Source organism: Macaca fascicularis, chromosome 3 (genome assembly GCF_037993035.2).
Source record: "Macaca fascicularis isolate 582-1 chromosome 3, T2T-MFA8v1.1".
In the NCBI taxonomy this organism is placed as follows: Eukaryota; Metazoa; Chordata; class Mammalia; order Primates; family Cercopithecidae; genus Macaca; species Macaca fascicularis.
In genome coordinates, this window is record NC_088377.1 from 100,105,094 (window position 1) to 100,118,071 (window position 12,978).

Consider the following 12,978-nt stretch of genomic DNA (forward strand, 5'->3'; position numbering starts at 1 on the left):
GAAAGCATCCACCCAGAGTGAGACTTGAGGGGGGACTGTACATTACACATCCTTTCCCGTTATTGGATTTACATTTCTGACCTTAGGGAATACTGAAGTCAGAAATTTTTAAATTCTGACTTTCCAGATCCATTCCAAAGTTGATTCTGCATAACAGTTTGTATTATTTTTTTGCCCCTTGTAGCCCCGGGCTCAAAATGCCCCCTTAACATTCCTAAATAGAAGAAACTAAACATCTAAATGACCAAAGTAATGCGGGAAGGCACGCATCAGATCCAGAAACCCAACGTGCATTCATCATGACACTGCCTCCTCCTCTTTCCAAACCTGTGCAGCCCTATGCTCCTTATTTTTGTATTTCCAAAGGTTTGTTTTTGACTCACCTTTCCTGCGTTCCTTTCTCTCACCTGTGCATCATTTGGAAAACACAAAAGTGCTGCTCCTGAGGTTTTGCACCCTCTCCCTGTAGCCACTCACCAGCAAGCCCACTCTGCCATGGCAGGGCCTGAAGCCTGTCATTCAGGAACTATGTGATGGCACTCAGAATCTTAGAAGCAAGAACAGCAGATTTGGGGTGCCTGCATTTTTTATGGGATACTGATCTGGCCAGCCTTTCTTTCCCATAGGAATGGAGAAAATGGTGGCAGAGATAGTCCAAATGAGCCGACGAGCTCCAAAGTGAATTGTGTTTGCCTTTGAAATGGGGTCTCAGATTTGCACTCATTCCTTCTGCACAGTAGCACGACAGTCATCCAGCAGTGGCAGTGGTATCGAGGGTGTGTGTGTGCGCTGCCTCTGCGTGGAGCAGGAAGGCAGGCTAGAAATGTATCTGGATGGCTGAGGGGTATCGCCACAGACAGACTGCTGGAATCCTTGGTGTGGGACGGTGACTCAATGGCATGTTATCACATATCAGCAGACGAAGAGAGCTTTCTTCTTGCTCCCAGGCCTCCTCTTGACTAGAGAATGCATTTCCGCTGCTGGTTGCTTCAAGGTAAGTCTGAGCAAAAGCCCCTTCGCTATGACGAGGGAGACACAGGAGTCTGTAACACCCTTATAAAGGGCTCCTCAGGGACCAAGATCTAGAAAGCAGCGTACAGAAAGGAAAGCCAATGGTTGTTTCCCCAGTTCTGCCCCCATCCGAGGATCCTCTTATTTTATAAACTGTTGCCCCGGTTCTTCCAGTCACTTTCATAAATCTTTGCAAGTACATGGATACCAGAAAAAAATGTGTCTGCTATTATCCTAAACCACCCTGCATGGCCAACCTGACCACAGGCAAGGCAAACAGCGAGGGAAATGCTCTCTTCACTCCATCTGTTCTCAGGCAACCACGGATATTAGCAGCATGCACTGCATGAAGTGTACGGGCAGGCAGGGCCTCAGTGCTGTGGTGTGAAAAAAATCAGAGATTTCAGTAAACGTAAGACCAACCCCCATGACATTTGTTATTCAGCAGAGTAGTTAAGAGTTCTGAAACCAAACTGCCTGGGTCCAAATCCCAGCTCTGGCACTTATTAGCTGTGTGGTCTTGCGAGAGTTACTTAGATTCTCTGTGCCTCAGTTTCCTCAGCTGTAAAAAGAGAATATCAACCATAATATCTACCTTGTAGGATTGTTGGAAGGATTAAATGAGTTAAAAGAAACTTAGTACAGTGTGTGGTACTTAGCAAGGACTACATAAAAGTTTGTTACAAAAAAAAATTATGTAATAGCACACACAGGGGGGGCACATTTACTCAGCACTGTTGGCTTCATGACGAAACAACTGAAAAGTCATCAGACTGCTCCATACTTGCAAGGAATATAGTCCACACTCACAAGGATCCAAACCCTGCATTTTGAAATCTAATGGTACTAGTGAAACTGCTGTTAGGCCACTAAGTGCTAAGATGTTAAGACTGGGCTTCCATCGTGCCTGTGACATATTTGTCGTCTTTTCCACCAATCTTCTCAGTGAGTGAAAGAACCTCAGGGTCCAAGGCTCATCTAATCACACAGCAAAGAATAATTGTCAATACGATTTGTGTTGTGAGTCAAGCCTTCCTTGGTAGACAGGAGCAGTAAACCCTGAACAGAAGGGGCAAGCGAAAGAGAAGGGAGGAAAATCTTTGTATTGTTTTCCCTTTCTGTTCCTTGCTGGGCCAAAATGAAACCCCGGGGCAACGCTGGGAGCCTCTGTGGCCTCCCAAGGCTGCCTCTGGTTTTGGACTTGAACTCAAGTGGTCTGTGAAGCCTGCGGCCATCGCTGCACAGAGCTCGTGGGTCTTGTACTTTGGGGATCCACAGGCATGTCTACAAGTTTTTAGGGGATCCCAACTATCTCAGTTCTGGCCAGACCTCCTGAAGATGCTCAAATCCTCCCCCAGCCCACCCCTGATCTGTGCAGGCTTCAGGGAGCCAGATATGGATTCTAGGGAGAAACCTGTGTTTCCTGACGTTCCACTGCAATTTGCAGAGTTTAACAGGCTGTGGGCTAACAAATATTTTGAAAGGCCTTGGAACACCCAGCATCCTCCCACCTTGCTCCAAGCAAAATGCAATGTGCCTTCCATCTCATCTTCGGCATCTCCCCAGCCCTTCTCAGCATGAGCTGAAAGGAACACTTCATTGACTGGTCAATAAGTCATGTTTATCGAACTGACAGTGTGTGATGTAGGGGTGTGCGAGCTGCAGAGAAAGATGGGTGAGCAGGGAAAAAAACAACCCAGTCAAATGTTAGGATTTATGTATAAAGAAAAAGGCTCTCCACTTCTCCCTCCCCAGCCTGGACATTTGCCAACCCTCCTTTCCCAAAAGCTCCACCAGGAAATGGGCATCATACCCTGAACTCAGAAGCCCTTTCTTTATGTGGTGCTGACCTCTAGAGGCTTCTAATTAAAAAGCATCCCAAAGGGCCAACTTAATTTTACTGCTGGTTTTTACACTGTACATTTATTGCCATATTTCCCTACAAAATAAGGATAAAATATTTGTTACTTTAAATGATCCCTTAAAAAATGCCTACCTTGTTCCTTGACTGCCTAATTAAAACTTGCCCAGATCATTACAAGTGTCATCGTTTACTCCAAAAAGGAAAAAAGGAGGGTCAGAGACAGGGAGAGTACTTCGAATTTTTTTGCCTATGGTGGCCCTAAGAGGGAAGCACAGTGCCAGCTTTTTCAGGATGCATTTCTTGCGTTTCCAAAGGGCCAAGTCTGCTAAATAGAGACAGGAATGTTCATTCACTCCGATTTGGCAGGGCACCGGCCAACGCCACCCCGACAGACACTCGGGTACACAGACACCAAGTCCTCCTAGTCCAGCCCCGGTGTGGGGTCTAAATGCTGGGTGGTGGGTCTGGTTTTATTTTGTTGTCCTTCAACCCACACCTGTACACAATGAACTCTAGGACAATGGAGGATCCCACTTGGCCCAACTTCACTATGGAAACAAGGCTAATTTCTAAAGGGAGTGAGACTGTTGATTACATCCCTAAGCTAAACACCCCAATTTCATTTTGTTGTAGTTCTGACTCCTTATTACTTTCACGAAGAGAAGGAAGGTGTGGGAAGGCAGAAGAAACGTGCAGGGACATAAGCATTCGGGCTAACACACAGCCACAGTATCAGCTGGCGTCTTCAATTCCAAAAGGGATCCTAGGGAAAAGGGCTTCAGAATCCCAGGACAGTTTTGCCAATCCTGGCCGCCCCACCCTGGTTTTGTGAGTGTTTCCATAACTGTGTTTCTTGTCCTCCCTACTGACTCCTGACTCCCCTAGACAAGTCAGGTCTAGTGCCCAAAGGGAACTCAGGGACAAGTCCCCCACTCTTTATTTTTACAGATGAGGAAACAAAGCCGGAAATGGGGTGGGGTGGGGAAGGGACATGCCTAGGGCCACAGTCAGCCCAGGAGGAGTCTGGGCTAGAAACTCTTGCCCTCGGCCACTGATTTCAGAATGATTACGAGGGGGAAACGTGGGTATTTTTAACACCAGTCCCTGCACTTAAAGGAGCCAACCTGCATTTTATGAACTCTATCTCTGAGACGGATAGAATAACTGTAACAAAGGCAGTCCATCAGTAAGGCTTCGCCTGCCTCGCTGCTGCACCACTACCTTAGCCGAGCGGGATTGGAAATGCTGACACACAGCTCACCACTTGAGTACAATCTCTAACAGCGGCATCGAAAACAAAGGACCACACACTATCTAACATACACACAAGCCTTTATGCTGTGCCTGTGAAGCCAATCTCAAATCTAATCGAATCTAATGGGTCTCTCTATGGAGACCCATTCATTTGGAGAAAGAAACTTGCTCTTAATCAAATAACAGAACTTACCATCAACTTCCAGATAAGTTATTTAAATGCCATGTTTAGTGAATAAATAACCAGGAGGAAGGTGGTGGAGACATGGTGTCATGTCATAGAATGACCACAGAATACAGATTTCTAATTGATGCCACAAAGAATTCCTAAGTAGGCTAGAAAAAAATAGGATTCTCAAACACAAAACTAAAGTATTGGTTCAAAGAAGAAAATTACTACCTACCAGTTATAGCATCAGAATAGACATATGAATGCATCACACAGAAATGATTAATCTTTGAACAATGGCAGTGTTTCATGTCACCAGCTCCTCCCTCTCTTCCCCCAGCCTCCTCACACACAGCAACCACACAGCGAGCTGCCGGTCCTTCACTCCTTGTTCTTCATTTATAAGCCACATTAGGTGTCCTTTAGGACCAAACATTGTGGAGGCAGAAAAAAAAGAGGCAAACACCACCAGAGTTTGAAAGGCTCTTTAATAGCAAGCGAATGGTAATTACATGGTCGGATGAGGTCCTCAATCTCAGGGGAGGGAGGAGGGAGCAGAGGTGGACAGGGTGCAGTACAGGATTTACACTGTTTGAAGCATCTAACGAAGGGCAACAGTTTTTGGCAACCCATTTCACAGTTTTGTAATTTACAAGAGATTTCTTTGAAAGGAAATAGGAAGACTTCTTAAAGAAAGCACACATACCCTACCGGCAACACTTCTTGCCTTAAAAAAAAAAAAAGAAAGAAACAACCAAAAAACAAAAGCTCAACAACTATTCCTTGCTTTTGCTTCTTGTGTAGATGACTAAATTTTGCTCTCATGCTCAAATTAAGACTGGACCATGGATAGTGAAGATCTGCCCTAGCATTGAAGATTGACTTCCTCCTCTTCAGAGCTGACATTTGTACCGAGCACTGCTCTTATCTTTATCTGCCTAGGTATCAGAAGGGGCTTAGTAAAAAATGAAACTCGAGAAACAAAACAAAACGGAAAAACAGGAAAAGGCAGTTTACAAAGAACAGACTGTCAGCTTTCTCTCTGGTGCCGAACAACTTGAATACAGCTCTAAGCAAATTAAAACATTTCTTTTTATGTGGCCTGGCATATACTTTTAATCGCTTGTGCCTATTCAGCCTTACAGTGCTTTAAATGGGGTTTCTAACATGAAATGCTCATGGGTACTATATTTTTGTAATCCAGATTTAAATAAAAATATAAAAGGCAACATATTATTTAACAATTTGCCCGCTAAGCAGGAGCTATAGATATTTTACCATGGACACCCATCGCCATGGACACCACAGGCTACCAGCATTCTGGCAGGTTTCAGAACTACTCTCCATAAAATCTAAAAGACTTCAGCTTCTTGTGTCATACCTGTTATCACTAAACTGGGAGAAGTGACTGGGTCTTTATGAAAGAGGATCAGTTTTTAATTCAAAGAAATTTTAGGCTTCTCCGAAGACTGGGTGATCGGCAATGGCATCTCTTTGGAGCTAACACCCACTGCAGGGGAGAGGGGTCTGTGATCGCTTGAGCATTAATTGTGCTCTTTCTACAACCCTGAAGCACGGTGAGGAGGTGGGCCCTGCCCTCTGGCCTGAGGGGGCACTCCTGCTTCCTCCCTGCTGCCAAGGAGACCCAAGTTTGCTTTGTGATTTACCCGCCAGATGCCTGGAGCCCCTCTCAGATCTGCCTGCGCTTGGGAAAGACAGGTTTCTCAGGCTGGCAGCTGGTTTTACTGAAGGAAAGATACCCACCAGATGAGCAGGGTCCCTGTTGGTCTCCTTGGCTGGGGGGCACCTTTACAGTGGCAAAGCCATGCCAACACAAGGCATTGCCTCTCAACATACAGTCAGTTCCTTTGAGGAAAGCAGGCCCCCAGTGAGAGAGCCGTGAAAATGAAAACAGTTTTCCTGGGGCTCAGGTGGTAACTGTCAGACCCCAACTCTCCCATTTTCCTTCATTCATCTCCTCCCACCCCAAGTTAAGTCCCACCTATTCCTTCATGCCTCTCTGTGGGAAATCAGATCTGTTCATACCAGTTTCCCAACTTGTGAATTTTAACATGCAAAGCCTATTCCTAAAATATAAATTCCAGTGACACTTGGGACCACAGCTCCCCTAGGTCCATATACATTGTGCTCTTAAGAAACAGAAACAATATTCAAAAATATATTGTGCTAGAGACGGTTTCTGTTTATACATGAAAAATGACAGCAACTATAAAGGAGAGAAGTTTTCGTGAAGTACACTGGAAACCTAATTCTGGCACCAGGACACAAGGAGGATCCCTACATAAGAGAATTTTCACACTCTGCTTGTTGGAAAACCAATTGCATCATGTGCTGCTTTGGGCTTGGGAGACAGGAATGGACACCTGAGTGCAGGTGAATCCACAGTGGTGACAGGCACTGCGCGGGGCCTCACCTCCCTCCCTGGCTCCGTACTTCACTCTGATTCCTTGACGTCTGCTCGACATGGTGATCAGGCTGAGGAAACCAGGCAGCCATAACAAAGTCTCTAGGATTCACTCAAACCCAGGATCACGGTTTTGTAATGTTATCAAGGCATGATTTCGGATTTCAGAGCTGGCCCAGTGATCAGCAAGCAATCAAGCATTCCTCATTCTCTCTCTTTCTCTCTCTCACATACACACACACACACACACTTTCTCTCTCTCTTTACTTTCACTGTCACTTTCTCTCTACTGGATAACATGGCAAAAAGTACTGGTACTCATCTTTCACTTTCTTCCAGCTGTTCTTCCTACACATCTTCCGCTCTCGGGTAAGATAAACACACACCACTTCCAAAGCCCCAGTCTGCCATGACACAAAGAAAAGCCATGTCTCCACAGGCAGAGCATATACAGCTGAGATAAGTCCTCTGGGGCCTCACCTTTCCCTTTCCTTTAAGGAAGAGAATTTCATCAGCCCCATGAGATCGAGCCCTCAGGGGTTTGGGCACTCACAGACCAACATGTTCTAAGGTAGTGCGGGGGTCAGCATCCTAAAGGCAGCACCTGGGCAAGATCCCGCATGTATTTTCTTCTCGAATCCCTAAAAGTTTCCTTGACTGTTGCTCCTTACTCACACACACACATAAGGCAGGCACAGAAGGGCAGTGTTTACAGCTGGAAGGGCGAACGCCCCTTGTTCACGATCAGTTAACTGACTTGTCAAGGTCACAAAATCCTTTGCCGACTTGGAACTAGAACCCAGGTGTCTCTCCTGCGTCCAAGGTCAACACTCCTCCCACACCGCTGCCACCTCCTGGTGAGTATACGGGTAAGTCTGTGAAGGGTCAGGGGCATGTTTCACCATGGAACCATTTCCATAACAGAAACCACAGGCTGCCAGGCTCACTGACTGCAGCTTTGCACCATGCACAGCCCTGCTTAGAGCAGCCACAGCGCAGGAAGAAGTGAGTGTGTGGGCAAGTGTGTGAGCGCAAGAAGGGATGTGTACACATTCAGAAAAAGGAAGTTTTAGGGGAAACAATTCGATCTGCTAATGCTGTTTGGGATTTTGCAATGGAAATTAAGTAACATACGGACATGTTCTCTGTCTCCTACCCCTGGTGCAAAACAAAGCCCAGAATTCTCATCAGCCCACAGAATGGCTGAGTCTATCTCCACTCAATTTTTATAAACAGAGAACATTAACATGATAATACCAACATGTATTTGGTCAAAGTCTAAACACTTTTTTTGATAAAATACATTTTATGTTAATGTCCATTCCATTTCCAAACATATGTAAATTTGGATTTTAAGCTTCAATGTATAAAATTTCAGTTTACCTTCCAATGGAGCAAGCTAGTGAAGCTTCCTCATTTCACTTGCAGAAGTCATTCTTGTGGGCTTACTGCATTAAAATGGAGGTTACAAAACCTGGGCGACATCTATGTAATATACAGCTCACAATCACCTTTGCTCATGAATGGAGCCAATCAGAACACAGGCAGGGCTGCAAAGGGCAGAATATGCTCACCCCAATGGAAGAAACACTAAGTTGTGTTTTACTAATAGGCTACTCAGAAGGAAATTCATTTTACTTGAAATTAACCTTTAGTATGACTTTTCAAGAAAAGAACAGAAAGTGGGTACTGAAGCACAGATGGAAACCACTGTACTATTATTTTACCCGATGACTTAAAACTGGAGTACGCTGTTTTACCACGAGCAGCCGAACTCCTCACAGCACCAATCAATTAAACAGAGAATGTTGAGACAATCAGGTTTACACCGACATGCCTGGAAGATATACAAGACTCCCATAAGTTCTGTGGCCTCTGCTGCTACTGCTTGTTTTTAATTCAAAACTTTGACAACCTAACAGGCACATGTGTGACTGTTTAAACGTACCCACCCCAGATGTTAGGTTTAATCTAGTGTTGTAGAGGAGGCATTCCACATCCTAAGTTACTAGAACCAGGGATGCAGAAGGGTCCAAGAATAATTCCATGTTAGCATTACAAAGGATTTCCCCAGTAAGTAATTGTTGGCGAAATGATAACAGCAGTATTTCCAGTTATTACAGAAGTTGTTTCTGTGAGTTGTCTGAGTATCTTGATTATTAAAACGTCCCCTTTTAACCAAGCTAACCCACGATTAAAAGATTCCTACCTTCATGTCCCTTTACAAATACACCACAATTAAGTCCCTCGAGATATGTGATTAAATTTTTAAATAAATTACACAATGGAATCCTTTTCTTGGCTTTTTTTTTTTTTTTTTAAATAAAAGACTTAAAAAGTAAAGAAGGATTCTATTATATTTGTAAGAACTTTTAATCCTGGTTTACTTTTCTATCAAATTTAACTATGGCTTCAAAGTTTAAGTGGCACTTGGATTCTGGATGTTTTCATGATTTAACAAGTGGCCATCTCATTAGAAAGAGAGAAGGTAAAATGTTTCATTTTATACGTGGGACGGCTTATAAACAGCTTTAAAAATCAATAAATTATATCTTTCACCCTATCTATATTTTCCACTATAGACTTTTAAAGTGGCTTTGGAATTAGCATGTTTTGAAGCAATCGAACAAGCAAGTAACATTTACACCTAACCACGAACCAGTCGCTACATACCCAGGTAACTTAGTAATGGCAAAACACTTAAAGGCTTCTGGGCCTCTCTTACCCTCTTACTCCAAAGCTAAGTGATTATCCTTTCCTGCCCTTGTATTTGCACTTGTGCAGTTTAATGACTAGATATTAAAATTCATGCTTTATAAGCGAAACCTTTCACTTACGGACACTTAAAAAGTACATAAAAAGTGCAGACTGCATTTCTTCTCTGCCATGCTTTCCCTCAGTAAGGTCACCTGTGAGGACTCAAAACATATCCTTAATACATTCAGAGTTCTCTACATTCGAGTCAGCGAATGTTAATTCTCCAACATAAACTCAAGAGAATAGTCAGCCACAAAATGGACTCTAAATTCAAAATGGCAAAGGCTACCAAGACAACTCCATAGAAACCCCACTGAAGCGGGAGTGAAATTCAGGTCACTTCTGAGCAAAGCTCATCACAGATATTTTGTGGTCGTTAAAAAGGTATTTCATTTTAATTTGGATGCTGGGAGCCAGACGTCCTATTTCGAAGTGCTAATGCAAAATGCTAACCCAGGAGGGACAGTGACCCCGCCTAGGTTACCGTGGGGCTCACTCTGCTTCTCAGGGGAGCCCCCAGATTTACTGCTGGCTGATCCCCATCTGGGGGTGGTCTGCCTCTGGCTCCTCTTCTTCCACGTCAGCACTGTACTCTTCAAACGCATCGTCATCTGCATCCGGAAGCCCCAGTAACTACAGGGAGAGAACAAGAGAAAAGCAGCTGTGAGCACCAAATGGACCACAGGCAGGAAGACAACCAAAGGCATCAGATCCACAGTAAACAGCACTTAACTCAGCAGCTGCAGACTTCCCCATCAACCACCCCTATAATGATTTTCATAAACTTGTTAGACAGAAATGTCAATCCTTCAATGGATGAGTGCCCAGAGAGCTAGGTTTTACTGGGGAGCCTGGACAGTCTCTATTTTTAAGTATCAAAATGTGGCACCACATATGCACAGAGAGCTAGCTATGTGCCCGCACACACATCTGGGATGTCAGCAGTAGTATGAAATGAACTGTGCTGACTGTCCCACCAAGATGTCAAAAACTGATTCTGTATTTTCTGTCCTAAAACCACATGGTGCTATTATTCATTGGTGCTATTATTTGTAACACATTTCTAAAAATGTAGAGACAACTAAAATGTTCAACAGCAAAATGGTTATGGTGTTACTGAAATGGAATCTTATATATCCACTCAAAATGGCATTTTTGAATGACGTGACATAAAAAAGATGCACATAAGTGTAAAAAGAGCATGACAAAACAGCACTTTTATTATGATACAGAGTTTTTCTTGTTTGTTTGTTTTGAGACGGAGTCTCGCTCTGTTGCCAGGTTGGAGTGCAGTGGCGCAATCTCAGCTCACCACAATCTCTAATTCCAGGGTTTAAGCAATTCTCCTGCCTCAGCCTCTTGAGTAGCTGGGACTACACGCGCATACCACCACGCCCAGCTAATTTTTGTATTTTTAGTAGAGATAGGGTTTCACCATGTTGGCCAGGGTGGTCTCGATCTCCTGACCCCGTGATCTGCCTGCCTCAGCCTCCCAAAATGTTGGGATTACAGGCATGAGCCACAACACCCGGCCCAGAGTTTCTTTATATATGTGTGTGTGTATATATATTTACATATTTTTAATAGAGACAGGGTCTCACTATGTTGCCCAAGCTGGTCTCCAACACCTGGACTCAAGCAATCCTCCTGCCCTGGCCTCCCAAAGTGCTGGGATTATAAGCATGAGCCACCACACCTGATCCAGAGTTCTTAAAATTTATACACATATGCATAGAAAAAAGACTTCAGTAAAATACACTCAAATTTTAAGCCTTTTTTTTTTAAAGATTGTGAGATTATGGGTAATTTTTTCCTTTTTATCTTTTTGCATTTTCCAATTGCTGTAAAATTATGTGGGAAGTTCAAAATAAACATTTTTTTTTTTAAAGCACTGGCTGGTCTTTGGTTAGAAACCAAGTGCCATTTGCTAGGCCTCATCAATAAGAACACCACCTCCTGGTGCAGGCAGGAAGCCACAGCCCTGGCTGTCAGGCCTGCCTGTGATAACCAGGCTTCTGTCTCCTGGTGCCTTCATTAGATCTACAGTCTGCTTGTGGCCCAAGGACTTCTTACACAGGGGTGTCCAGGGCCATCGCTTTCAAGCACCTTCACTGAGTGGCCCCAGTGATCTAAACACTAACTGCATCAAGACAGTAAAAAGAAGACTGACCATTCTGTTCAATTGCATTGCCTCCCTAGTGTCCTGTCACCCCCTTCCTCTCACTCCCTCCCACTGCTGAAATGGGGAAAGGGAAAGGGAGTCCTGATGAAAATAATGCCTTCACTCTGAAGTTCTCCAGCTGCAGCTCTCCCAGGTCTCCCAGCGCCCTATGAACACATTCAGGACAAAATCATCTGCTAGGCATTGTCGGTCACACTGCACGTGGCCTGCCAAGGCGTACACAGCCAACTGCAGACACATGCTCGCCCCTTAGAGCTGGGCATGCTGCAGCTGCCTCAGAGACTCTGTGGACGTAGAGGGGAAGGGCAGGAAGAGCGCTCTCAGCTCCCCGGAGTGGGTGCTCCGATCTTGAGTGTGCTTGGGAGAAGCAAGTCTCTTTTTCCAGCTCCTGTCTCCCTTCCAGATTTTCATAAATGGAATAAAAAACAAAGTTTGCCTCTAAAGAGAGAAAAGATGGCTAGTCGTAAGGCACGTTGATGACTACACTTGGTGGTCAATTTTTTATTTGGAGAGCTGCTCAATGACACAGCAAGGTGAAAGTGTCGAGTAAGTGGTAACATTTAAATAGCTGGTAAAATAGAAATACTATTGCCACCACCGGGAGCTGCAAAATTACCTAAACACCTGAACAATATATATATAACTGTTCATTGTACTGAAGGGATGTCACTAAAACACAAATGACCAGTTGGTTTCCTCTCACTTAACAGACCTGACAGGGAGAGGCTGCCTGGAGTTTCAGGAGGATTCTAAGACCCCATGGAAAACACTGTGGCCAACTAGCAATGGCTGTCCTGGATGAAAAGGGTGCAGCTGAGGTGTGCATCTGCATCTTTGCCGTCTTTATCCGAAAGAGACGTACCATGGGTGATTCTGTTCCATAACACCCCTAGGTGATTCATATTGACCCAAACCATAGGTAGCACTAAATACCCTCCCTCTCTTCAGCTTAGGGTGCCTTCTTGAAAAAGACCCAGGAAACCAAGCATGTAGCCATGACCACCTCTCTTCTGCTGTTCCTTTTCCCAGCTCCCTACCTTACCTCAGATGAAACCAACGCACTTACTGACAGGTCCCTGGGCTGGAAGTTTTCTGACTGCTCTTTCAAGAGCTGCTCACTCACTGCCCTTCTGGAAAGGGGAAAGAGGAGAGGCAGTTCTCTGTGGCCTTCTGGACTTTTGAGGCATCTTAGTGTAGGGTCTACAGATTTATTGAGAGGGTGTGTGGAAAAAGACACGGACACTAGAGTCCAGAGGCCAGATCACTAGTTAGCTGGGGACCTCTGCCAAGTCACCACCTTGCTGAGCCTCAGTGTC

General features: G+C 44.6%; 1 protein-coding gene across 1 annotated transcript in view; it reads right to left on the bottom strand.

The window, feature by feature from the left end:
• Positions 1–4,769: 4,769 nt before the first annotated feature.
• Positions 4,770–12,978, bottom strand: part of MTURN (maturin, neural progenitor differentiation regulator homolog) — a 29,077-nt gene continuing 20,868 nt past the window's right edge. Inside the window, exon 3 of the mRNA XM_005549889.5 lies at positions 4,770–10,113. Coding sequence (XP_005549946.1) covers positions 10,003–10,113 — 111 coding nt within the window. The 3' untranslated portion in view covers positions 4,770–10,002. The remainder of the gene's footprint in view (positions 10,114–12,978) is intronic.